The sequence below is a fragment of the Chamaea fasciata genome, unplaced genomic scaffold, assembly GCF_029207755.1.
Source record: "Chamaea fasciata isolate MVZ Bird 193981 ecotype frontalis unplaced genomic scaffold, bChaFas1.0.hap1 SCAF_2, whole genome shotgun sequence".
NCBI classification, from domain to species: Eukaryota; Metazoa; Chordata; class Aves; order Passeriformes; family Sylviidae; genus Chamaea; species Chamaea fasciata.
This window is the reverse complement of record NW_027094087.1, coordinates 99,892,580-99,919,638: the sequence shown is the minus strand read 5'-3', so window position 1 is coordinate 99,919,638 and position 27,059 is coordinate 99,892,580. Positions and strand designations below refer to the sequence as shown.

General features: G+C 38.2%; 1 protein-coding gene across 2 annotated transcripts in view; it reads left to right on the top strand.

Moving 5' to 3' along the window:
• Window positions 1-27,059, top strand: part of CTPS2 (CTP synthase 2) — a 60,059-nt gene that overhangs the window by 21,018 nt on the left and 11,982 nt on the right. For both annotated transcript variants that reach the window (XM_066176883.1, XM_066176882.1), the window contains exons 14-16: window positions 23,220-23,316; window positions 25,107-25,162; window positions 25,881-25,977. In XM_066176883.1, the coding sequence (XP_066032980.1) occupies window positions 23,220-23,316; window positions 25,107-25,162; window positions 25,881-25,977 (250 nt within the window). The remainder of the gene's footprint in view (window positions 1-23,219; window positions 23,317-25,106; window positions 25,163-25,880; window positions 25,978-27,059) is intronic.

Below are 27,059 nucleotides of genomic sequence, written 5' to 3'. Positions count from 1 at the left end.
ATGCTTTGGGCAAGCATCTGAGGGGTTTCTTTCCCTCCCTTTTCTCCCTCTTTAGTAGGAATATTGTATTCACTGTTAAAAACATCTTGCTAATGTATTAAATTTAGTTTAGATTATTAGCTTTTTTTAATTTGTCATGTCTGGTAAGACTGTATGTAGCATCCTGATGCAGTGGATATTCTGATAGGAACCCTGATCAGGCTAATTAAATAATATAAACCAAATTTGGAGTTATAATTTAAATTCATAAAATGTTTTCTTTTGTTCTTACCATGCATCTCTGCATGTTTTGTAACAACCTGTTATGTTTTGATATTGATTTATTTTGGTGCCATAAATGTCTGCAAACAAATTTGTTTGAAAAATTCTGAGGTGCAGACAGAAAACATCAGTATTGCTTTTTCTAAACAGTTCCATTTCCACATATTTGGGAAAATGGGTATGATGTTGAATTGTCTTCAGTGTTATAAAAAGCATTATATTTCTGAATTTGCCTTCACATTTCTATTAATTTTTGGCAATCAATTTCTAAGCTGCCTTTTAAGGGAAAGAAAAAACCTTTTGTGTTTTATTAGGGTTTTTTGGGGAGTCTGTTAATAATGAGCCATTTCATGTTAATTGAAATGACTAAATTGGATTGCTGTAGTTCTCAAAATACTGTAGTTTTCTATGGGAGTGCCACTTATTTCAGACCTTTAGCAAAAATTGCTTTTGTGAGATGTCCAAAACACAGTATTTAAAGATTTGTCTGGCAGAAGAATCTAAATTGAGTCCTGACACAGTTCAGGAAGGATTTGGCAGAGAATATATATAAAATCAAAACATTGTTCGTTTGTTTGTTTGTTTTGTTTTGTTTTTTTTTCCTAGCTATAGGAAATGGATATTTCTCTCTCTAGCTTGGTGGTATCTCTTTTCTTTACTTGACATCATTCTGGAATGGCAAAATTATTTATTTTGCGATGGTGGTAATTTAGCCTAGGTAGAAACTGGCAGAGGTCTCTTGCTTTTAAATGTGTTCTACTGTTTTACTTGGTTTATAGATTCTTTTCAATATATTTTATAGATTAAAGATGAATTATATAGATAAAATGAAAAATACTTTATAAGATTCAGGTACTATATTTCAGGTGAAATTTGGCTTGCATTAAAAAAAAAAAAAAACCCAGAAAACCAAACCCAAACAGAACAACTCTTAGATTTTTTTGCATTTGATTTCATAGGACTTTGTTATAAGCTCTGTGCTCAAATATCTGTTTGGAGCCACTGTTCATCAACATAAATGAAGTTTTATAAGCCAAACCTTATTTAAAAATTATGGATTTAGTGAAACCATTTGGGCACAGTAATCTGCTCTGAACATCATTGCCTGTATTTCCTTTTTCTTGTGCATTCCTTGTAAGCACTGGGAATACAATGAGAGTGAAACTTACCTTCAGGTACTGTGCAAATTGATTCTGAAGTAGATTCTTCAGCCCACCAATGGACAGTGCACTGGTGCTGCCCTCCTGTAAAGCATACTGGGTAAAATACTTCAGAAGGTTTTCGTTGAGTAAATGTTCCATGTTCCTCAGGTATTGTCTTGAAGAATAACTGCAAACAAAACAGAAAATAACAATCAAAATTTGAACTATATCTGACACTCTCTTCATTGTTTAATTAACCATTTACTGAGTAATGCTTAACCTGGATGAAAAGAGTTGGGTTTTTTCCTCTGTGAAATTGATCAACTTTCCCAAGAAAGGAAATTATCTAAGTTAGGTTTAAGGATTTGAAAGGCCCAATATATTTGGGTTATACTTACCTCACTCAGAACCTGGAGCTTTCAGATGTATCCAGCAGTGAGAGTCTCACATTGGGGCAGCCTTTATAGTTGCTTGCATGCTCCACCCTAATTATGAAACTAGCATGTGTCATTGAGTCAGTGCACTAGTTATTGTGTTTTCAGTAATCAAAGGAATAGGATACTTTAGCAGTAGAAATGAGTACTATTCTTTTATCTCGGAAATGTGTCATCATCCTCCACTGCACTTGATGTCTATTTACTTGGCCTTTATAGGTGACACTGGAAAGATTTTCTTGCTTGAATTTGTGTATTCTTCACTTCAAGATGAACTGCTCTCAGAGAAGTGTGAAAATGACTCCTATGGTGATATGTATAGCATTTGTTATTACAGTGGCATTTTGGAAATCGGCAAATATAGGTTTTTTTTTTTTAAATATCCAAGTATGTAAATAAAATATTAAGAAGCTACTTGGTCATTGTGTGAGTAGTTAGTCACACTTCTCCACATTTTGTGCTATTTCTTAGCACAGGAAAGAGATGAAGTTCCTCTGGAATAAAATTTTGGTTGCTAGTGTTAAGAATCAAAACATTCCATGATGTGAATGGAAAAAAAGTGAAGTGTTCTAGATTAGAAGGTTGAATGCGAGGTTTTGAAAAACAGTTCCTTCTCAGGAACACCTTTATAACTGAGTATTGTGTTCTGTGGGTTCTGCATGTTCCATTCTGAATGTTCCAATGGTTGTATTCATGTTCCATTGATGGTCTGTGGGACATCCTGGAGTTGATAATCAGCCTGTGGTTGATGCTTCATGACCAAAATTGTTAATTTTGCAAATGCTGAGTCGCTGGCTCTGGCTGTGGTGTCTACTTGTGGTTTCTAATCTGCCTGCTGTCTGTCTGTTGTAATTTTTTTTTGTGCTTGACTCCAGTCCCACTGACTAGATTTTTCACCCTGTCCATCATTTCTTCAGAAGCAGTTGTCATTTCGTCATTTATAACTCTAAACCAAGAGCTTTGTGGGTCTGTAGGAGATGGATGGGGCAGAAGGGATGTTTTTGGAACTGAGGATGTATGGGTGTAGGATTCCATAACAGGTAAGGAGGAGGTTTCCTGAGAAAACCAGGCAAACTTTGGTGGATTATTTATGTAGATACACACCTTGCATTAGCAGCCCATTTGAATTTGAGTGCTTGCACTCACTTCCAAGTGTCAGAAGAGCATTAGAAGAGTCCCTGGAGATCGTGTAATTAGTTATTTCCTTTTCCCTGGAGTGGGGTCATCAATATTTATCTTGGATGCCTGCTGAACTTATTCTTAAATGCCTTAAATAATGTGGAATCCACAGCCTCCTTATCTGGTCTATTCCTTGTGGGTTTTGTTAGAGTGTATTACTGTGTGTCCACAGGTCTTGCTGCACTTAACTCCTTTGATTCTCCTGTCTCTGCCAATAGGCAGAACAGACATCTTCCGTCTTAAAACGGCCTTTCACATCAGCAAAATTCCCTGTCCTTTTTTTCTGCTAGTAGACCAGCAGAAATCCTTGCTAGTTTAGTCTTCCTTTGTGAGACCTGCTGCTTAGATCTGGTAATTTCTTCTTGACTTTCTTCAGTTGTTTCCCATTCTGCTTGAGATGCCATGTCCAAAGCTGTGCCACTTCACCTCTCTGGGTGATCATGGTGTGGCAGATTTAAATAGTTCCAGAGGCATTTGGTTGGTGAGGACAATCCCTGTTGTTTTACAGGGAGGTGTCCAGCTACAGTTTTTTAACAGTAGAAGTCTTTGTCAAGTTTCTTGACACTTAATTTCAAGATTGTGGAGAGAACAAATACACTAATTTAAAGTTCAGTGCAAAATCTTAGCATTGGCTTAGAATTCACAGAACTGGTGCAAGGTGGCCCCCAGTATCTGTCCAGTCCAGCTGAGGGACGAAGCTGGAAATGCACTTGCTCCTATGTTTGCTTTTTGGCTCCACATAAATTCAGGAGCTACTGCTGTCTATACTAACAGAACCTCTCCTGCTGCTATGGGAAATGGGAGTAGCAGTGCAAGCAAGAGTGGGGCTTGTGGCCTGGAGTGCATTGTATGGGTTAGGGTGAGTCCCATACACCAAACTGGGGCATGAACTCTGTGGTTGTTCATGGCAATCAGATAATCATAAGTCCTTTTGTCTTCTTTTTCTTTCTGCCAACTAAATGAAAAAGAAATACCTGTCTCTTTCTCCTTTCATTCCCTTTTTTCACCTTTGCCAGGTGGTCAAATTTTAATAGTACTGCGTGACTGGGTGATCTTCTAAGGCTTCTGTTTCCCACCTATTAATTCTTCCCTGCAGCTCCTGTGTGGTAGCCTCACCATCCTTACTGCTTTATCCCTTTTGGAAGCAGTGCCGGGAAACTGGTGTGCCTGATCTGTATTGTTGACATTACAGTATTTGCAAGATTTGTTTTAAGTATTCAAATGACTTCTTTTTGTACCTAAGGCACCTCCCTGAGTATAAAATGTAGTAGTAAGATGCTTGGTGGTGTGGAAAAGCTGCGTTTTGAGAGATCGCAACTCAGAATTCGGCACATCAGCCTTGTGAATATGCTAAGGGTTCATTAAAGAACACCACCTAATTGCAAAATAGCATAACCAGTTTTACTGAAGCATCTTCCCGGGAAAGTGAGAGACCAACGTCTGGAAATTTGGGTGCTTTCCTCAAGAGTTGTCTGCCAAATCTGGGGATGAATCCAGTGTCCTCAGATCAGCTCTGTTCACAAGGCACTGTACTCTATGAGACTGAATGAGAGACTGGTGGAACTGGGATTTGGGGTTTGATCTCCTGACTCTTTGTCCTCTTCATTCTAATTTAGCTTGCAGTGCCCTCCTCCAATAGTTTGTGTGGCGTCTCTGAACTCTGTGTTGGAATCAGCCAAAGAACTCAGTCTGACAGGCTCCAGTACATTGTCTTTTTCAGAAGATCTCTTTGGAGGATTTAAGTGCTATTCTGAAATACACCCATCTTATACAGCACAGCCCTGCAGTGGCAGAATGATATCCAGGTGTAAGGAATTCTGATTGCTCACTAAGAATTTGAACAAAAGTAGGGGAAGATATGTTAGTGTTGCTGCTGTTAGATGATGTGTTACTAGCAGACAGCAGTGTTATCTGTGCTAAAGAACAGCACTTGGAGCTTTGACATCTGTGCAAGCTGACTTCCAGCATAGAAACAACAATCCAACTTTGGTTCCAGTGTCTTGCTGCTCTTTCTTCCATGTATGAAATTATATAATTCCTGCAGTTCATGATATAATTCAGTTGGGTTTGCCTTGGTCTAGAGAAGTCATAGTAAGCACAGTATCCTTTTGGAATTGACATTTTTATTTTAGCTTAGATACAAAGCCATTAGCAAAAAGAGGACTAAGTTGGTGATGTCTTGTAAATTTGTTTAGGGATGCACATCACATGTTCCTGTGGTGGTTCTGTGTCATTTTCTTTCAGTGATGGTGTGTGCAGATTCAGTATTCACTCGAAACTGGCTATTGGTGAATACTTCCCTAGTAAACTGATTTGTTGTCGTATTTGGAGCAAGCAGTTCCAGTCACATTTGGGAGTAAGGGAACACAAGCTGCAGGGATGACTGAAGTTTGGGCAGCACCACAATGGTGGTAGCAGGGGTGAAGTTCATGGCGTCACAGTCATGTGCATTTAATGATGGATTAAATGGGATGATAACCCAGGTGCTGTGTCTTTTGCCCTTGTCACATCCTTCCTGCCCCATTGATGGCTGAATGTTACGTGAATCTGTGCTGCTTGTTTACCTTAATGTGCTGGACTATAAATTGGGTTGGTTTGAAACTGGATTTCTATGCCATTCATTGACACTGTTGGAAGGGACAGGGCACCCTCCACAGGGGTGGGGCTGTCACCTGAGGGCAGTGACTATCTCAAATCATCCTGTTTAATTGCCTGGCAATGGGTTAACGCCCTAACCCTCCAGTATTTTTCCACCTTCTTTGGTATATTCTATTGTAGCAGCACTATGCTCAGTTGTATGTAAGCCCAGCTACTTTAAAGCAATTTCAGGAATCTCTGTGAGGCTTATTTTGCAGCCTAGCCACAGTATTGAAATATCTACTGTCAAACTGAAATTTGCTGTAATGGAGAACATACCTTTGTGGATGTTGAGCACTCGAAAAGAAAGAGCAGGAAGTGGCTTTGTGCTTAGTGTTCACTTATTTCTACTTAATAGCTTGTGCATCATCTCAAGCATACAGACATCCATTGCTAGATCAAAGCCCTTTGTTAACTCTGCTTATTTTTTTTGTAGCAGAGAAAGGTGGGGGATGTGGGAGAAAGATAATGGGACAATTAAAGTAAATTGGGCTGGACTGGGGACTCTGTGGAACAAAAGAATCCTAACTGATTTGCAGAGAAATCTTGCACAGGTGTCAGTTTTGATTTCTTACTGAGTAAAAAAGCAGAGCAGAATTCGTATAGAACTAGTGATAGAATGTACATGTGTCTGTGCCTGTGTAAATTACCAATTCCTCTGCTGATCTGAAGTTAAATATGGGATACATTGTACTGTAGATAATTTGCAAATAATGAAAACCATGGAGATGCAGATGTCTGCTGCTACCACGATACGTGTTCATTTCAGCTCTAAGGGCTTTGGGGAGTTTTGAAGAGAATCAGTCCCCCAGCTGCAGGTAGTCATCTTCTGACATTCTTGACCTGTCTACAAAACGGAACAGGCTTTAAAGTTGGCATACTGAGAGCCGGTCTAACCCACAGGTAATTTTTCCAAGATGTGTGGTGGCTGGCAGATGTGGGAACTAGCTCTGTAGTGCAAATAGGAGAATTGTGATAGAACATTTCAGTGTTGTCAGTTGGTCCTTCCTGTTAGGCTAGGAGGAGACAAAGGACTGACTGAGAGAAAAGGAACATTCAGTGAACAAACTTTCTGAAAAAGATCAAATAATTATGGGTGAGAAGTTCAGCAAACTGCACTAAAGCCATTGTAAAGAACATGGCATTGCTCTGAGGGACGGAACTGTCAGATGGGAGTTGGGGATGAGTTGTAAAGTCCTTTATGTGTCACAGGTGATGCATTCCCTATGTTGAAATTGTCATTGTTTGTAAAACCTGTAGTGGTGACATGTAAAAGGGTTGTCTCATCTCACAAATTAAACTTAAGCTATATGGGTTATCCTGACAAGAGTCTCTTGCAGGCTCTCCCTTGTGACATAGACCTAATGAGATGTTGAAGGTGTCTCCCTAAACAGGACTGGGTGCGACTGCTACAGGGATGAATTATTTAATAAGATGCATTGTTTGTAGTCAGCTTTAAATTGGTGATGTGTTATTCATTGTAACTATATGTGTCAGCTGTTGCTGCCATATGTACACATCTGGCAGACTAATTTATTGCTGAAACTCCTTGTGATGTAGATATTCTATATTGCACAAGATAGTTTTGAGGGAGAATGTGTTTCAATAATAGGTTTTATCCTTCCGTTTTGTGAACCTTGACTCATGCAGCAGTGCAATGTGGTTGTTACTGCCACAGCTGAAAGTTACAGTTATGTAGTTGCTAAAACCGTAAACCTTTTTGTTCCATACTAAACGTGGTTTTGTTTTTTGAAATTCTTTCAAGTGATCAAAAATGTGTAAATCTCCATTCCAGCAAAGCTTATATGAATTTATGGAGGAGTGGCCTTGGTTGCATTTCAGGTAGGGCAAAGAAAGTATAAGTACAATAATGCTGTACAAGAGGCACTAGTGAGTTTATTTCTCTGATGAGATTAGGTCTTTTCTCAGCTGTCCTTTGACACTGGAGTTGCCTGGAGCCTCTACATGTGACAGCTGTATCTAAAAACCTTCCTTCATCCTGAAGAAAAAATCGATGAGGAGAGGTGGAATCAAGTTTGTAATTCATTTTCAGAGCATTGTTGTTGCTCTCAACAATGCAAATCTGATGGACTGTTCAAAAGAGGCCTGAAGGTGCATCTAATAAGACACATGGGCACATAATTTAAGGATTACATGACACTGAGATGCCTGCTCTCAAATGGGGAAATATACAACTAAGAGACTCCCTTGCCCAGCATATTTTTTAGGGAGAAATAGTTAAAATCTGTTCTCATGTCAGTCCAGGACTACTGTCTGTCGATGCAATAATCCTACTGGTGAGTCAGAAATATTGTATCTCATTGTCTTGGTCCTTGACAGGTGTAATCCATTTTGTATTCTTAGAATTTATTTAGAATGATTTGACAGACAGGAATCTGATACTATATGAGTTTGTGGAGTTTTCTTATAAAGCCTACAGCTTGAGATGATGGTGAGGTGACATGATAAGATCCTTTTGATTTGCTTTGTGTGAATGTGGGAAAGATGGGGAATCCTGAGTTCTGGGTTCTCTAAAACAGTTTTGGCTTTTCTATTAGACAGCAGAAGCTGGGAGAATGAGTATTGTGGTGTTTTGACCCCACGGACCAGTGTGCACTCTTCTGTGGATGTACACTGGGTAGGGACAGGGGCTCTCAGCACAGTTAACCATGTTCAAGCCCGTGGAGATCAGTGATAGAGGTCTTTAACAGAATTGTCCTGCAGTGACCCTTTAGGTGCAAGTGACCCTGCTGGAGCTGTGCTGACTTTGCTGCTCAAGTGGAAGGGAATTACTCAGATAGTGCCACAATACTGAGGTGGAGGTGCTTGTGCTAGATAATAACCACCTACATTCCACCAGGAAAAGGTAAGTTTGGGGAAAACAGCAGCAACCATGAGAGGTGGCCTTAGGCAGAAAGAAATGGAGGTCACTTTCTGGTAGAAACATCTGAGTCTCTTCAATTTCTTGACCTTCAGCACTGTGTGTCTGGATGGTCACCCTTGCTGGCCTGATCAGACTCAGCAGTACAAAATGCAGAGGCAGAGAAATAAATCGAACAGTGGTAAGAGCTATGCAGCTCTCTCTTTGAAATGGAAAAAGAGGTGCTTATATACACCAGTAGAACTCCAGAAGTTAGTAATTCTCAATCAGAAGTCTGCAAGTGAGCCATGCCATGTAAAATCAGATTATTAGTGATATTCTGGGGTGTGTTTCATTAACAATGGGAAACATAACAAAAATGATGCTATAAAGTAATGGCTTTACCTTTGGCATAGAAATCCCTCATCTTGTTAGCATTTTGATGTATTAATATCTAGATATAATAGACGTTTGCTAAATTATTTCCGAAGGAAAACTCTCAAAATATCCATTAATAACTTTCAGGTCTTTCTGTTAATGGGAATTTAAGACAATGGAAGCAAGAAGCTCCTAGAAAAGTCTCTCCCTATCCTCTGTTTTGACCAAGTAAGAGTGTGACCTGATGGAAAATCGAAGAAATTAGAGGAACTAATGAGGCCTATGAGAAGAGTAGCAGTTGTCTAACTAACAATATAGAGCAATCAGTTTTCTAACTATTTTTATGTGGTTATGGCCTATTGAAAGAAATTAAGATGTTGCTACTTACAGAAATTGTAGTTAAGAAAGGATAGTGCTTGTATACCTAACTTAATTTTAGATTTTTTTATTACCCAATTTGATTAGTAAAACAGAATTATTCTAGGTTCAATAAGTAACAGGCATAATAGTTTGGAATTTCTCAGTTTACACAAGTGCATCAAATGAGCAATTTAAACATCTCTAAACCAGAACTTCGAAGAAGTAGATTTGCATTTTGTTGTAAACTGAAATTAACAAATTATCCACCTCAGCCATAACTCACTTCTCAGCTGTGCTAGTAAGGAAACAAACTATCAATTAAGTTGAATTTACATTAAAGCCAGTTTCATTTATTTTAGGTTAGTGACTAGTCGTCTTTTCAACACAAAAGGACTTTGTTTTGGTTTTTTTCTTCCTGTAATACACAGGAGTTCACAGCTTAGCTGTAACAAAATGTAGCTTTAAGTAAATTCTTAGGATTCAGAATCAGGAGTGCAGAGAATTTTATAAGAAAATTTTAAGTGTCTTTAGCTGGTGAGGCAGTGCACCAGATGCCACGTGGAACTCAGCCTTAAGGCTGGCACCAGTTTGGAACAGACCTGTGTAACCCCAAGATACTTGTGCATGCTATGCTGAAACGTCTAAAAAGGAGGAACATTGGTTTTCCTCGGAGACATTACTAAAGTCCATTTTTCTCAGCACCTCTGCACAGTCATCTTCTATTGCCTGTTGGATCCTAGTATTAAAAAGCCCTAATATCTGGCTGTGAGGAATCTGGAATTATAAATTCGAAAATAATGAAAATATATGTCTGGAAACACTTGGTGATTATTGCATTGCAGCTGAAAAATAATACAGATTTATTAGCTTTGGCTTCCATTGGCATTGTCATTTGGCCTGGCTAATTAGGGATGGCCCGTGTAGGCATCAGAGATGTAACTTGCCATGAAACTCTAAACTTCGGTGTTCACTGATGAGAAGGAAGCCCAGCAGTTGCCCAAGAGCCTGGGGAAAACACCAAAACCTCAGCATTGCTCAAAGTGTATAATGAAAAATTAGTTTTGACAAATCACAGCAGATATGCTGCATCTGCAAATGACACAGATCAGTGACAGTACTTTCTTGCACAGCTTGACTTTGTGTACAACTTTTTTGTCTTGTGGCAAAGAAATACTCTAATCTTTCTCAGAATAATCCATTTTAAGTAGCGATAAATAGAGTTTTTGCAAGGTTTGTGTTGTCTTGCTGTTTCTCTCACTGTGAATGTTGAATTGTAAGTGAGACAATACAGAAACAGTATCAATTAACTAATACAAAGTAAATTACAATTTTTGAGATTTAGTATCATTAACACCATTATGTGATGAATATATTTAATATTCTCACCCAACTTATTTTTACCTGCATTTTCTGAGCTGAAACTTAAGTAATGAGACATTTAATAATATTTGTCTTTTTTGAGAAATTAGAGAGCCAGTACTTAAGCAAACAACTGAAAAAGTTTCTAAAAATAATTTTTTATTTTCTTCATTCCACCACATACTTGCAAACCTAGCAAAACGTGAAGGTCAAGTGACAAATAGCACTGAGAGGACCTTTATTTCAGATACAGAATTAAAAGGGGAGAACCCTGCTTTCCTCTTAGAACCCAGACTGAGCTGATGAAATACACTTGTGAACTAAGCACACCTATGATTATATCATAGGAAGGCAATGTGTGTGGTGTTCTACAGTGCATATTATGGTATCACCTTTACTTTAAGAAGAGCATACTGGGTCAGACCACAGCTCCATCTAGACCAAAGGCCCGCTTGGCCAGACTTGACCTGTCTCTCCCTTTACAAAATCCTTGTTGGCGGTGTCCCAGCCTGTTACAGCTGCCCAGGTGCCCTGTACTTCTACATTATCGTTAAAGCATCAGCCTGGTATGGCCATCAGGTGGTTCAGACTATGAGTCTCTGTATCTACACTGGGGCACTTGCCACTTGGGTGGCTCTGGGTGACAAGGCTGATGGGTAGTTATTCACCACAGGTACTGTTTCACACTTCAGTTGCTTCAAAATTGAATGAGTGCCATCTGTTTCCAGTGCTTTTTTACTGTCTATTTTGTCTGTTTTGTAGCCACTTCTTTTAGCACTTCAATTTGAGATGGGCATGTCAGATTTCCCCCTGAAGATGAATTTTAGCTTGGCAATGTTATTCAACTCCTTGACACTGCACACAAGCAGAATGCTCATGTTTTTTCTGCCATGGTCATAGTTCTGAGTATGAGTTCTATTTTATCTTTTAGTCTTGATAATTGATTAACTTCACAATGCCATTTTTCTCCATAAATGAAAATGAATAAAAATAATTGACTCTCAGTTACTGATGCCTTTTACAAGTTTCTTCTTAAATATTTGGCAGATGGTATTAATGATTTGGTATTTATATATATAAACTTAAAAGTTTTTGTGTTTTCTTCATTTGGACATTTAGTTTCTGTGAAGAATGCCTTCTTGCTGTTAATAACCTCCCACCTTTTTCCTTTCTTAAAATTCTCTTCATAAAAAAACATTTTTCTAAGTAGAAAGGCATGTTGGATTATCAAAAAAGCATTGCCCTTTCCAGTACTTACAGAAGGAATTATGTTTAACTAATTGTAAATCAAATAGGGAAATTTATGCTGTGTACAAAACATATTTCTGGATGAAGTGGATGTAGGTGAGTGTCTGTCAGTGTTTGATTTAATAAGCAGAGAACATTTTATTCAATCGAGAACTGTATGCCCGAGTCTGTGTTGGTAACGCTGCAATATATTGTGTGTCACTTCAGAATGAACTGAGGATGCTCTGGGATGGTGTATAGAGTGTTGACAAAGACTGGATATTAAAGGGACATTCACAAAACCATTTTTGTGCAGGTGTGTAGTACATGTTAGGGCAGAACAGCACTGCTTACCTCATGGCTTAGGGGAGCATTTCAAGCTGCCACTTGTTTTGGTGAGATTCTCCAGCTGAGTGTTGGCCCCTGTCTGTGTTGTGGTCCCTGCAGAGAGAAGCACTTGGGTGGTTCCCTGAAATTATTTATCTACAAGTTATGCAGCTGAAGTTATGTGAGATTATTCTCACACACAGGGGAAATGGTGTAAGTAGTGAACTAGTTCCTCACCATTGTTCTGTTTGGCAAGTTGATAATGTAAAGAAAGGGGAATTGTCCAGATCTCTTAATGCTGTGATTATATTGCTGAATATAACAGCTCCAAAACATCTTCTCCACCAACTGGACTTGAAACAGTTTAGCAGAAATTGTATATTAACAAAAATCTAAAGCTTCAGGAACATGAAATAATTTACCTCTTCACAGATTCCTGCATAACTCAATAGATTACTGGAGGTCATATGTTGAAAACTACATGAAATCTCCAATTTTATGAATGTCATTTCTGTAGACGTTTCTCCTACTCAGATAAGGGACCAAGTGACATTAAGGTGCTGGCCTTCTTAGAAGGTCACCTGGGAATGTGTGGTTTCTGTATCCTTAGCTGCCTTGTTTCTAAACTGTAGGAACAAGTTTTGATATCACAGAAGTCCTGGTTCTGCTAGGTTAAAAAAAGTTGTTTAATCTGCCTTATTTTTCCCATACCAAATGGAGGTAATGAAACACACTTGCCTTTGTAAAGTGGCTTGATACCTGCAGAGAAAGGTCTGTGCAGCAGCTGAGGACTTCCACCCTTTTCCTAATAGCCTTTTAGACACCCAGGAGTGAGAACTGGAATTGAACATGTGCCTAGAAGTGCATGGGCAATGAAAAATAAAGGATTCAAATCAGTAGAAGGGCTGTATGGGAAGGTGTTTTTTATTAGGTGTGAGTGGCCTGTTAATTATATTGTGAAGTATTTACTTTTTATTAAAAATAAACAAAAAGCTATTAGCTAAAGTTTTAGTTTTAATAAATACTCTGGCCCCGATAGCCCCCCTCTCCAACCATGAAATTAATGTGATGGAAGAAAAATAAAGTGAAGTATAAGAAAATTATGAAAGCTCCCCAAAAGGAAGACCTTTTTATTAATCAGGTTTTCTGTTTCCTTAATTCTGGATTTATTTGCTTCCCATCCTTCATTGTATTTGATAATGCAGTGTTCCATACTGGGGAGGTAGGCACTGAACAACAGAACTGCAATGGATTTGACAGTGATGCACTGTAGATGCTTTTAAACTGAAAGTTTTTGCCGTGTTTCCTGCCTCTTCATTCTGCTGTTGGAGACCATCTGAGGTGCAGGTGAAGGATAAAAATGATTTTTCTAGGAGCACCACTGGAAAACTTTGCCTTTGTGAGGTTGGCTGTGCTAGGTGCCTGATATGTGTCACTGTGGTGATGTGGCCTGGAACTTTGTCTGTGTTGTGGCAATGTCTTTTGGTTGCTCAGTAAACATTTGTAGCATTTGAGTAGATCACTGTATTATCTGTTGAATTAGTCTGTACCTAGCCACCCACACTTTTCACAGAGGGTGTCAGGAATTCTGCTGGGTGTGTTCAGCTGATGTCATGCTAATTAATGCCTGCTTGGTCTGCACTAGTATGAAGTTGATTCTGTAAATGTTACTTTCTTGGAAACAATATTGGTAATTTTTTTTCTATAAGCTTTCACCATCTTGTTATTAAATGAGAAGTGATCTGAAGAGTCATTCCTCCTCCTCTCTGACCTTTTTGTTAGTGGTTCTCCATATGCATACACATACCCTCTCTGCTTCTCTCTTCTGACTTCCTCATAGGTAGTGCTTCCTGTTGGTTTATATTTTCAAAGTTTGTACCATCTCCATCCCTAAAAATGATTTGCAGTTCTGGTTTTATGGTCTGTTAGCAAGCAAGAACTGCACAGATATGTCTGTACTGTCATGTTAACTCTGGACTTCGTTTCATGAATCCAGGCATCCTCGTGGTGCTCACTGGTGCCCTTTTGGGAGAGGAAGCGATTAGCGTTTGATGTACATAGCGTGGGTGCAACTGGCCAAGCCGCTTGTCCTTTTGAATGGTGCCTGAACTTGGCGCCCTGATTATACCTTATAAACACAGTTAAGGAAAGCAAATTCCAAAACATTCTTCTCATTTCATGTTGAAGGGGATAGAGTTAACGTGCTGGGGGAGAAGATCACAAGAAGTGCTGAATTAAATTATGATCTGAACAGTGATGTTTATTATGTTTTTGGAGGAAGTAGGACAGACAAAATGAGACAGGAGGGATTCTGCTCAGAAGGAAGACATCATGGTTTCTACCTGAAAATTAAAAAAAAAAGTATTGTAAGTCATAAGTGTTTTAGCAGAATAAAGTCTTCCAGACAAGATGGTCTTTGCCAACTGAAGCTTTTCTGAAGTGGAAGCAGGAAGCTATTAAATGTAATGTAGAACATGTGTCTCAAAGCATCCCTGAATTGCCTGGCAGAGGTAATCAAGGTAATTAATCTCTGCTATGATATTAATATATATCATTCTTTCTGGTTTTCTGAATCTGAAAAGATGTTTACTGTTGTTGGATAGACAGTAATGAAAATACCAAAGTACTTAAGATAATCTGTTTAAAGTTGTGTCTTTGCAATTATCTCCCTATGCTATCTTTTTTTCTAATATAGTTTACAATAGGAAACTACAGGATTTAGCAAATCCTAGAATTACAAGACAGTACCTTGATGACCACGATGTGATATCCAGCTCTTGGTTCAGTTTTTCCAGAATCAGAAGAAAAATGTTATGATGTATATGTGGGTGGGAGGATAAGTATTCATGGAAGTAATTTGCTGTTGCATTCATGGGGGAAAGAAAATCCCATTGCTTGTTGCTGGAGAGCTTTCCAGAAGAATAAATGTCAATACTTAATGCCTAACAAGATACCCAGCATTCATGTTCTCTGTAATTTAGGAAAAGTTATAGACATGAAAGACCAGATAGGTCAAAGTACATTTATTGTTCTGGGCATGCAATGGAAGACAAGAGTTGTTGCAGTGCATCCCCCACGCCCGAGCAAGATGTTTTCACTTAAGGAAAGGAGTTTCAGTTTCACCTCAGGACTTTTACTGGAGAAGCACCAGAACCTTCTGTTCTTCTCTCACCGTGATTGGCCCAGTGCCAGGACAAAGGCGCCTGTTGCTCTCTGTAGCTGTTCCTCAGAAATGCAGCTATTTTCTACTGGGTGGTTTGCCAAAAGCCCTCCTAAAACATTAAGTACTTAAGAAGGAGCACAGAGGTGCTCTGGGCTTTTTTGGGGTGCCTTAGAAAGGTGAAAGGGGCTTCCCTTACATCTTTGCATGGGTTTTATTTTTGTTTTCTATCATTTGTTATTTCCTCTTTAATTAAAACCTTTTTGCTTTTCAAAACACACCTGATGAGCAGTCTTGCAATTATTTTAAAGCCATTTCTGAGAGGTTACTGGTCAACCCTCAGAGCCTTATACACCTTTGTGGGGCTTATGACACGCTGGCTGCCATGCAGCCTTTATCAAAGAATAGTATTTAAAATTAGACTGATTGAGCTAGAGGCTCTCTGCCTAGGTATTCCCTGTTATAATATGTCTGTTCTGCTCTTAATCCATAAGATTTACATTCCTAGAATTTCTCAAATTAGTAAATTAAGTGGGAGGACCACTAAGTAATTAAGTGGTCAGCTTCAGTTCTAGAGGGCCTTTTATTTTGTATGCTTTGTTGTGGAGTGTAGGTAGTAGAGGTGAGGAAACTGGCTCAATGACATGTAAACAGGAATTAAATCAAACCAGAAGCTTTCAAAGAGGAAGAGGGAAGGAGGATGTTACAAAAATGCATATAACATATTTCAAGATATCTACGTGGTAGATATGAATCAGTTTAAACAGTAAAAGTGATCCTGCATGCCTTCCAACACCAGTTACTTCAGCTTGCGCTGTTCTTCCTGGTTGTGATCCTTTGTGAGGTGCTGTTTCAAAATGCAAAAATGCAAACAAAGAAGAGAATGGAGTGGAAGGTAAGAAGAAGCCAGACTATAGTGTTAATTAGTATGAGAGCTACTCTGGCCTTCATTATCTACATTTGTTTTCATTTCTACAAAGTTACAGCTTAGATGTAAAAGAACAGTTGAAAAGAAAGTAGACTTGTGCATGAGAACAAATTGCTTCAATTAAAGGTTGCAGTGGTTGGCATGAGCTGTCTGCTTTGTGTGGTTTTCCAGAGTGGACTCAGCTGAGCTGCTTGTTAAAGGAATCAGATTGGCACAAGATTTTGCCACTGGGTATTGATCAAGATTTATTTTCACAACTGTCTGCAGTTGGCTTTAGTGGGATTTTTTTCCGAAGACATACAGCTTGGAACATATCTTGCAGCAGTTTAACATGCTTGCTCAGTGGTGTCTTTAACACATTTCAAGATTTTTTTCTCACTACTTTGCTTTTTCTTGGGATCTGGATTTGTACTATGGGGTTTTTGTTCTTCAAAGAGTTAAACATTAGCATTTTTTATTCTGAGTAAGTGCATTGTTCTTCTTTCTATTCAGCTGATTTTCATAGAATATTCATCTATCAGAGATAACAATTTATCCCAACTAGTAGAAAATTCTTTTTGATGTAGAAATGTCAGATTTTAAATTCTGGTGTCTCTTTAAAAAGGTGATCAGTCAGCCATTAAAGTGATAGTCAGCCACTGATTTTTTGGGCATAATATGAAGCATAATACCCTAATTAGAAGGAGTGGTACTGGGCTTCTTCCTACATATCTGTAGCAGAGAAATCTACTTGTGGAGCTAGAATCCTTTCTTTCTCTTTCATTTGTTTGCTCCAGATTTTAAGTAAGGAATTTTCTTGTATCAGTGTCAACCAGTGTGATTGTATATTTTTGTCCTTCAGTTTAAAACCTCAATTTAATGAAATATTAATCAGATGCAGCTAAACCTTGTTGCATCTGATTAATATATCATTAAATTAATATATTTAATATAATATATATATTTAAAATTTATTTAATATTTTACCTAGTTCGTGAAATCATCTTAGCTGCTAGAAGTTAGCTTCAGTCCAATGTGTGTTGTCAGATAATGTAAAAGTGAATTATCAGGCTGAATCAAAAAGAGAATTAAGTAATTTCTCTTAAAACAGAAGCAAACCCACAATAATGCAGATGTTTGTGTTCTTAAAACTGACATGGATTTCACACTCTAGGTACCATTTACAGTTTTTTATTTCTTTTGTGAGTAGAGCTCTTACTTAAAAACTTTGTTTTTCAACTTTCCAACTAAGGTACCTTGTCTTTTTTTTCTATTCAAATAGCTTTTGATAGGATGCTTTTCCATATCCAGTAAATAAAATTAATAGTTTACAGGTGTCTTTCAGCTGATCCAGGACCTCTTCCAGGGATTTCTTCTCAGCTCTACATATAGCTGGAAGTTTTACACTACAACAAAAATACTTTCCAACTAGAGAAAGATTTAAAATGGGTCAATCTGTAATTTTCTACTTGTTGCCCATTCACTTCCTTTCTAAAATAAACACCTCAGTTTCTGTGTCCCTGTTTATTAGGTGCCAAATCATCACTGAGCAGATTTGGAAGGTGGACAGAACATCAGAATGGGTAGTGACACCATTCCATGCGAAGAATCAGTGGTTGGAATCCAGGCAGTTTCTCTTACAGGTCTGATGGTGGCCTGATTACTTTAGGGAAGTGAGATGAAAAACAGTTGCTAGTTCTCCTCATCTTCCCTGTGAGGATATTGGTTTTTATGGCAGATGAACAGAATTTCTTCAAGAATTACTAGGGTAGTGTAGGTCATGGCACTGAGTATTGCCTGAAAGCTGGTATCAGTAATTCTCCTCAGTGAAGGTCTGGAGTAGTGACCACTTGAAATAATCAGTTTTCCTGCTTAACATTCCTTGAAATAAACAATTTTCCTTTTGTCTTGCTTGCTGAAGGCAGAGATAACTGATAGTGGTAGTTTGAACTAGCACAGGTCTGTTAATGAATGAGAAACAACTGGAATGGATGCTTGCTCAGGCATGATAACTCAGGGAAGAGCAAGGGTAGAACACTGGACAGTTTTGAGGGTAAAACTTCTGCTGCGCTTTGTCTCTGCCAGGGACAGTCTCATGTTTCCGTGGCTACTTTGTGTGGTTTAGGCAATGGGGCTTGTCTGTGGCCCAGTCTTCTGTGGCAGTTGCCTGTGGCCGGATATAGTAATTCTCTCAGTCAGAGACCATCCAAGCACGCTACTGTTCCAACAGTCTCAGGCTGTGTTTGATGGTTCCTCTCTCACCATTGTGGGTGGGGTGTTTGATGAAGAGAGCACCAGGCTCTGCCTTACTCTCTAGGTTCTTCCCTCTGCTTTAGGATACTCAGAGAGACAGACTTGCTTCATGCCTTCCTCTTTGTGATTTACCTGATGTAGATTTAAGGGCATTTGGTAAGGGAAAAATTTCACCTACTAGGAATCGCAGCTGGAGAAGTCCTCTTCAAAGGCAGTGACAAAGTTCTGATTTTTTGAAATATGTATATGCTAGGATGAAAGATTTCTCCTAGCTAAAGATTTTCTGATCTTTTTGAAATAAAAATAGTATTTAGTCATTAATTATAATAATGTGAGGTGGACCAGTGTGAAGTCTGAAAACATTCTTCCACCTTCTTTTTAGTTAAGTCCATTGCAAATCCTGCCCTTTGGTGTGACTGACACTCCAGTGTATTTCTGTAGCCAGCACTATCTGACCCTGTGCCTTTCACTAATGCTAACAGTCTGAAACTTTCTGCTTGATTGAGTCTTTAAGCCAACTCTGGGGCATGTGTTTGGAATAACTTGAATGAGTTCTCAAGATGCTGTTAAGCAATACCTTTATGGGCTTTGCATATCAACATCTCCATTAACTTCTTCAGTTCATTGCACTCTGCTTATGAGTGAGTAAGCAGTGTTTGAAAAGAAGCTACACCCTATATGAATTCTTCTAGAGAAAATGTTACAAAACATTTTGTAGCAGAATTTCTGCTTAGACAGAATCCTTGAGAGCTTTTAGACTTCAATAAATAAATGCTCCATGGCAGTTACTTAATTCTAAAATAGGAAACAAATCTCTGGAGAAGAGGCTCACCCAAACTGCAAAAATGGTTGACAGTAGTATTCAATGGGATTTTAAAGAGTTTTAAGAAATTTCAATTGGTATTTGTTGGAATGTTTCAAGCTGGTTACTCATATCAATATGTAATTGCATGAATCAGCTGTTGATAATTTCTGCTTTGATCTTACACATGATGGTGGACATCCTTTTAAAAACAGCATTACTTCAGTCAGAGTAATGGAGCACTGAGTAGTGTGAAATCTGCAAGTGGCTTTGTTGACAGTTAATTCAGTCCTAGGGCACAGAGTGCTTTAAATGGGTGGGCAGTGATGGGGTTTGCTTGGAATTAGGATATCTCCGTGGGAAAAGGGAGCAAGGGATTCAGGCAGATGTCATATTTGCACATTCATTCAGTAACTGAAAATGTAACTCTCCTTTTTAATGAACAAGAAAAGTCTGTCATTTTGGTTTCCTTGCCAGGTCCGAAGCTCTCAATGCCCATGATAGTGTTGCAGTTGTCAACTTTTTCTTTAAAATATTTGTACTAAGCTTGTTTCTAAAACAGAATAGATGTTAGGATAAACATCCCATTTGTAGATGTCTAGGTTTGTTTACTGATGAACTTGTGATTGATTGATCAGATTAAATCTAGCAAGTACTGACTAATCCTGCAGAGAAATGATGGAAGAGTCAATAAAAGGATGAGCTCTTTAAGTTTGGGTTGAGTCCTTGTCAGTTTGTGCTGCTGGATTTTTTTTCATATCTGTGTTCAGCAGGGATTAGTATTCATCAGTACCTGTCAGTGCATTCCCTGCTCCTGTCAGCTTTCCCTCTACACGTCTCTTGTGTGCTGTGTTTAGAGCCTCTTTTCACGTTCAGGTAATCTCCAGGGCCGTGGCATCTCCCGATGCTTTGATCAGCACTTACATGTGTAGTAATTTATCTCAGCATTGATAAATCTTTTGCTTACCAGTCAAGGGCAGAGTAAAAAGACAAAAAAACCTAGACCCCAGACTTGTAAAAACATGTTTCCAAAGCTCCTTAGCAATCTGTTGTTCAAATCAAGTAATGCTCATCTCCCTCCCCAACTCCTCAAAAACCAAGCCTGCAAACAAAACCCAGCCAGACACCCCCCACTCCCTCCCCTTCCCCTGCCAAGGTAGCCGGAGTAGATTAATTTCTCAAAATGGCATTGCAGAACACGAGGCAAGACAAAGATAAAATGTAATCGTCCTGGCATCATTATTAAAATGATACGTGTGGGGCTTTCAGGGCCTCTGCTGCTCTGTGTTGAGTGTCAGGGCCTGAAAGGTTTTCTCTTTAGCTTCTATATGTTTTCTAGCAAGAGTGGAACAACCAGGCAGTAGATATCTGAAAGAAGATTTCTGTTCATGGATAGTTGAAGTCACTATTCATTAGTACCGTGATTAAATAGTGATCAGACTGCTTTATATCTAGAATGGGCTTTGTGTTGTGTTACAGTGATTCATTCTTAATTTCATGTTGGCTGTCTGGTGTAATACATGTTCTATAAAATCCCTGTAGTGTTGGCAGTTTCCAGAGATTTGGGTAAGAAAGACCTAATTGATGCCTTATATATTCTTGCTTCCTCCCTACTGATACTTTTTGTTGCTTGTGGTGCCTGTTCTGTGCTGTTCTCTGCCCTTCAAAGAACTAATGCATAGGAAGAGATGATTTATTCTGTGCCAGGAAGCATAAGCCCTTTGAAGAATCTATTCAGTTACACAGTTGTTCAAAATGACCACTATTTGAAAGCTCATCTTTTTCTGATCAAATAAATTTTGTATAATATGGCAAAATATTTCATTGATACGAGTTGCTTTTCTGATTCTCATTACTTTCTTTGGGCTGTAGGGCAGCAGTGCCACTTTGGTTTTAAAAGCTTCTTGCACAGACTTTGTTGCAGAGAAACTCAAGTAATATATAAACATTGAGGGCTGTGCTGTTGCAGTTGCTGGAGTTCATTCAAGCCACAGAGCCAAAGGTATTAATTCATAAGTAGCTCCTTTTTTCACCTGATGACAAAAGTTAACATATCAAACCTTGTCCATTTCTTACAGTATTACAGTCTAACAGTATTGGGAAAGATGGAGAGCTGAAAACACACATACACACACACTTGGTGTTGAAACTCAGCTGAACTTTCCCTATGAGACCATTTCTCCAGCCAGATTTTTGTAGGGCATGTAGCATCCTGTGGTGGTCTGACCCAGAGGATGATAGAAGCCTTCAGCAGAGCAGATGCTCTACTTCTGAGACTATCTTCTTTTTTTTGGCCACTACTTCAGGAAAAAAGTGAAATTAAATTAAAGGAAATAAATTAAATTCAGTAAATTTAAAATAGTAAGGATTCAATTAATGGGTTTTCTTTTATTTTTTTGTATTTGTGGAGGGGGGCTTAGCTCAGTGTCTTGCACAGTCCTCACCTTTGTGATTTGAGAGGTAATTGAAGAATCTGTAATATCCCATTGGTTTGATCACAACTCCTGCTCATGACATTTTACAATGAATATAGCTTCTAAATAACATTTTGAAGGTATAAGGTTGTACAGAGATAATTACACAGCTGAAATGCATTGGCACAAGGCCAAAGGTTAAACACTTTCCACCATCCCTCCTAAATTGAATAACTTCACTTTATGAAGTGGATCATCAGATGTTGTTTTCATTACTCTCAGAGGGCAAACTAAGGTTAATAAAAATCCATTCAAGATTACCCATATATGTGAATATTTGTATTTTTAGAACTTTACTTTGTCAATTACATACCTCACTTGTGTTTATTTGAATACAAGTATGTAGGTCAAAGCTTCAGCTTATGTTTCTACAATTTTGAACGATTTTACCTCTCTTAGGCAGATTTCCTCTGACCTAGATTGTGAGGCCCTTCAGGATTTTTCAAACTGAGCAAAACTAAGCAAACTCCTTCCACTAAGTTGTGGTTTCTCACGTGCCCTGAATTCCACCATTCTGGGTTTCACTTGACCCACGTAGGAGCCCTTTGACCCATCTGCTTCAGTCCTCAAACTCAGTATTTGTATATCCTTGTCCTTAATTTTATGTTAAACAGCATATTCTTCATACAAGGCAACCCAGTATTTTTTGAACTCTTCAGCAATCTGAGAAACCCTTAGGTAGAGGTGAAGGGGTGGGGAAATGTAATTTTTCCATTTCCTGTGATAAATTAGTTGTGTCTATAATCTGAAAGAGCACACACATACTGGAGTCACCTCTTCTCGTACTCTGCTTTTACATTATCGTCTCACTACAGGTGTCCTCTTTTCTCTCTGCTGCTGCATGCCCTTCCCCTCTTCCTACTTCTCAAGAAAGAGGTTGTCTTCTCCCTTGATAACACAGCTGTTTCTGCCTCTTAGCATAAGAAAGAGCAATATAAGAAATGGCCTAGTGTACAGGAATATTTACTCAGGACAATCTGTCAGCCTGTGAGGTTCAGGGACTTCGTTTGTCCAGAGGTGGTGTCTTTATCACTTGGTGGACATTTTTGGTCTATGAATTTGAATTTGTAAAAATCTATGTACTGTCTTAGCACAGAGAATAGCTTTGGGCAGAGTTATCCTATTGCTAACATTTTGGTATAATTTTTAAAAGAAAGGCGTTTTATTCCACCCCCAAAAAATTAAGAAATTGGTAAGTTGCTTCTGTTAAACTTAACATTAAATGAAAACATTTGTCATGAACTATTAGTGTTAACAGTGTCAGTCTATTACAATGCAGTATTGAAGAACAAAACATTAGAAAAACAAAAGAGAAATAATGACTGGGAGTGGTTGGAGGTAAAATACATAAAGTTGCCATTTATAAATCTATGCAACTTGCTAGGCAATTGTTTGTTTTAGGATTTTTTATTTGTTGAATAAAACGGTGAAACAGTGTCTCAACAACTTTTCTCTACAGGTTATTGATATGCCAGAACACAATCCTGGAGATATGGGAGGAACAATGAGACTGGGGAAGAGGAGGACTGTTTTTAAAACTGAAAATTCTGTTTTAAGTAAGTTATTTTTCAGGTCTTATGACTTTGCCTTTTGGATAGGAGCTTTGTAACATGGAAAATCAAAAATGCCATAATCTTAAGCAAACAGTTAGGTGGCAGCTTGCCTGAGCTCATTTACTCTGATCCTGTTATTTACATTTACTGAGAATTGGAGTGTAAAAAAAATGAGAGACATCTGTAACTCCCAGTGAAACTGTCACTGAGAGTCCAATGCTTTTTAAAAAAACAATGAGTAAAATGCTGAGAAAACTGAAATTCATTTCATGGCAGTTTAATTTATTATGTTCTTGGGAAGGTCAGAGTGTTTTCTTCCTATTTTCTAGCCTGGCCCTGGAAGCAGTCTTGTTTTGGGAAAGCAAAGTATCTGTTGCAGGAAAGGAAAATTATTTGCTGTAACAGGATGCTTTGGATAACAAAATAAAAGCAACCAGAATATACAAAAAAATTAATTTAGTCTATGTGTATTTTAAAATTGAAGTAATACTTGTCTCCTATTAATCAGCCTGTTTTACAGTAGTAGTGTAGATGATGCTGCAAAGATGTAAAAAGTAGTTTCTTGTCCATTGAGTAAATATCTGTCTGTTTCTTATATTGCGCTGCCTCTGATACTGATCTGAGGTATTCTCTATTTATCTATGTGAAACTTAAGGAATGTATCCTTCTGAGTATTTAAAAATGACATCTACTTCAGCAGGAGACCAAATTGTAATACCATATGCACATTTAATGAAAAATCTGCAATTCTAGAGATGCCCATACTAGTGATCTAACTAGCCTGGGTGATACTTTGCCTGTGTGTGAGACACGTATGCATATCGCAATGTGCAAGTTTGACCTAAACACTTCTTGGAAACGTTAATAAAAATTAACATGTGTTGTAACTCTTGACCAATAGTAAGAGTTGTTTAGATCTGTTTAGATCTTCAGAAATAATCATGAAAAGCTATGGTTGTTTATCAGAAAGTCTGATTTGTTTTTGTTATGCTTTAAAACTTGGATGAAAATAATAGTTTTGAAAAGGTGGTCTCTTAAAATTAAGACATAGACCATTTTTTGTAAAATGGCAGTACTATTATTCTACAATTTTTGAAGATATTCTTGGCAGTTTATTTCATGTACCAACCCCCTAGCAAGACAGTAATTCTCATGACCTTAGTGTAAATTGAGAGCAAAGTTTGAGCTGTGATTATCAGTAAGAGATATGATTAAAATCTAGTTTACTGCATACCTTTAACTTGCTCCTTGTTGCTGTGAAATGTGGAGTGTTCAAGATGATGCACAGAAGACTGCAAGAGTCATTTGGGTAATGAGATCAGGAAAACAGAAAAGCAATATTCTCTGTTTTTTCTTCAGAGATACTGTGCCAGGTGCCATGCATAATCTATTAAAATGGAACAGATGCTACTAAAAGGCTTCCTTGCCTGCATCTTCTGTGTGCAACTGTTGTAAAACCCTGAAGGAATTTTACATTGCTGGTTCACTCAGACTTTTTTTTTTTTGAGCTTTACAATTTAAATTAGTTAAAGTGTGTTTAGATTCTAGACTGCCTAAGCTATTTTTAGTCAAGGAATGTTGAATATGAATCCTGAATAAACTCAGGTAACAGTAAATTAAAAGAAACTAGTCATCACTCAGGAAGAACAAAAAAACGCAATGCGGTGAATAATGTCTTGTTATGTTTAACATGTGTTAAATGTGACTTTTTTGAGGTTTAAATTACAAGGAGTAATTATAGCAACTATTAAAGCAACACATTGGCTTTAATTTCTCTTTTGTTGTATATTCAGGGAAGCTTTATGGTGATGAAATGTTTGTAGAGGAGCGACACAGGCATCGATATGAGGTAAGCATTGTCGTTTATATGGGTCCACTCCTCTGTGTGCAAACATCTGAGATGAGGTGCTTGAATACTTTCAAAATACTGTAATTCAAGGAGATGCACATGAGGTGGACTCCTGGAGTTACCTCTGAGGTAGTTCAAAAGGGATCTGACTCCATCAGTGTCTCTAAAGGGGCCTATCAATAGGTGCATGCTGTGACTGATTCAGGCAGTAGTAACTTTCCTTAAAAGGGAGGAGAATGCGATGGTGGTAAACCTGCTCAAAGTTTGGATATTAACTGAGTGGTTAAACCATCATCAAGGAAATGAGCTCATTGCAGAGCTCCTCAGTTTGAAGGAAGAGCTGCAGCACAGCTTTTGTCATAACCACTGAAATGCAGTGTCAAAGGGGAGGTCAGTGTACATCTAGTGAGCCATTTAAAAAAGGGGGAATGCAGGCTGCTTGGATTCAGGAGGGCAGCAAGCAGAAGGGACCCTGGCTTTAATTTTTGAATGTTGCATAGTAACTTCTAAAATTACTGTTTAATCTCTTTATTTAATAAACATACCCACTTTTACAAATTTATGCCAGAGTTGTTAAAAAAAGAAAGCAAATGTTCCTAACCCTTACCCAATTCTCTTCATTCTTGTATGTATGTGAAAACCATTACAATTAAGTGCTACTGTTTGTTAAATCGAAAAATAAACAGAACTACAGTAATTACTGCTTTCAATGTTTCAGGTGAACCCAGAATTGACCCACTGCTTTGAAGAGAAAGGTTTGAAATTTGTTGGCCATGATACAGAAGGGAGCAGGATGGAAATTATTGAACTGGAGAGTGAGTGTCTTATTTGTTTGTAATACTTATTGCATCTATTGGAACTGTATAAAGTATAGATTGTTGAACGACATTTAGGCACAATATTTAGCTGTCATAACAGCCAAGATCATTTCGGAGGATACTGCTAACTCCACCTGTGTATTACAACGGGTGAAAATTCAGAGTATGTTTGGAAAAGTCTTACACTTTGCAAAGACTGTGCATGTGGGACAAATGTGCTTCTTTTCCAAAAGGTCCTAAGTCTAGCTCAGGGGGATTTGGCTATGTGGAATCATCGAGTGATTTGGGAGGTCATATAGTCCAACCTTCTGCTTCAGCACAGGGATACTTTCAAATATAGGTCAGGTTCTCCAGAGTTGTATCAGTCAAGTTTTTGAGTATCTCCAAGTCTGCTCTTGCTTGGACTTCAAACCACTCACCACTGTTCTTTGAACCCAGAAGTCTGGCCATTTTTTTAACACACTTTGTGGTCTACCCATAACTTAAAGGGTAGGAAACCATATGAAAAGCTTTGCTAATGTCAGAATTAAGAAAAGCAGTGCTCTCCCGGCATCCAAAGACAGATTCTTGTCAAGCTTATTGTACCAGTCTTCCTGACCTTCAGGTTCTGGCCTCTGGCCTTTTGTAGATTTTTTATCTATATGCCAGTTTCACAGTGACATTGTCCTGCTCCCTAAGCATCCTCAAATATTCTTGGTCAGGTCCCAATATGTGTTCATTTTGCTTGAGTATATGAGATGTGTATACATCCAGTATAGCCAAAGTATATGGCATTACTGGGTATATTACCCAGAGAATCTGTGGAATCTTCATCCTTGCAGCAGAGACCTTCAGAACCTGACTAGACAAAGCTGTCAGCATTTACCTTAATTTAACTTGATTTAACAGATTTAACTTGAGTTTGTCCCTGCTTTGAGCATATTGTTCTGAATAGACATGCATAAATACATACTGGAAACCAAAATACTATGAAAATAACTTGATAAATGTAAACTTTGTGACTTTTCCAATTGTGCCCCTCTCCCCCCACCCTTACGTGCTGGTACAGGTTTATTATTCAGTTTTTATGAATCATAGGA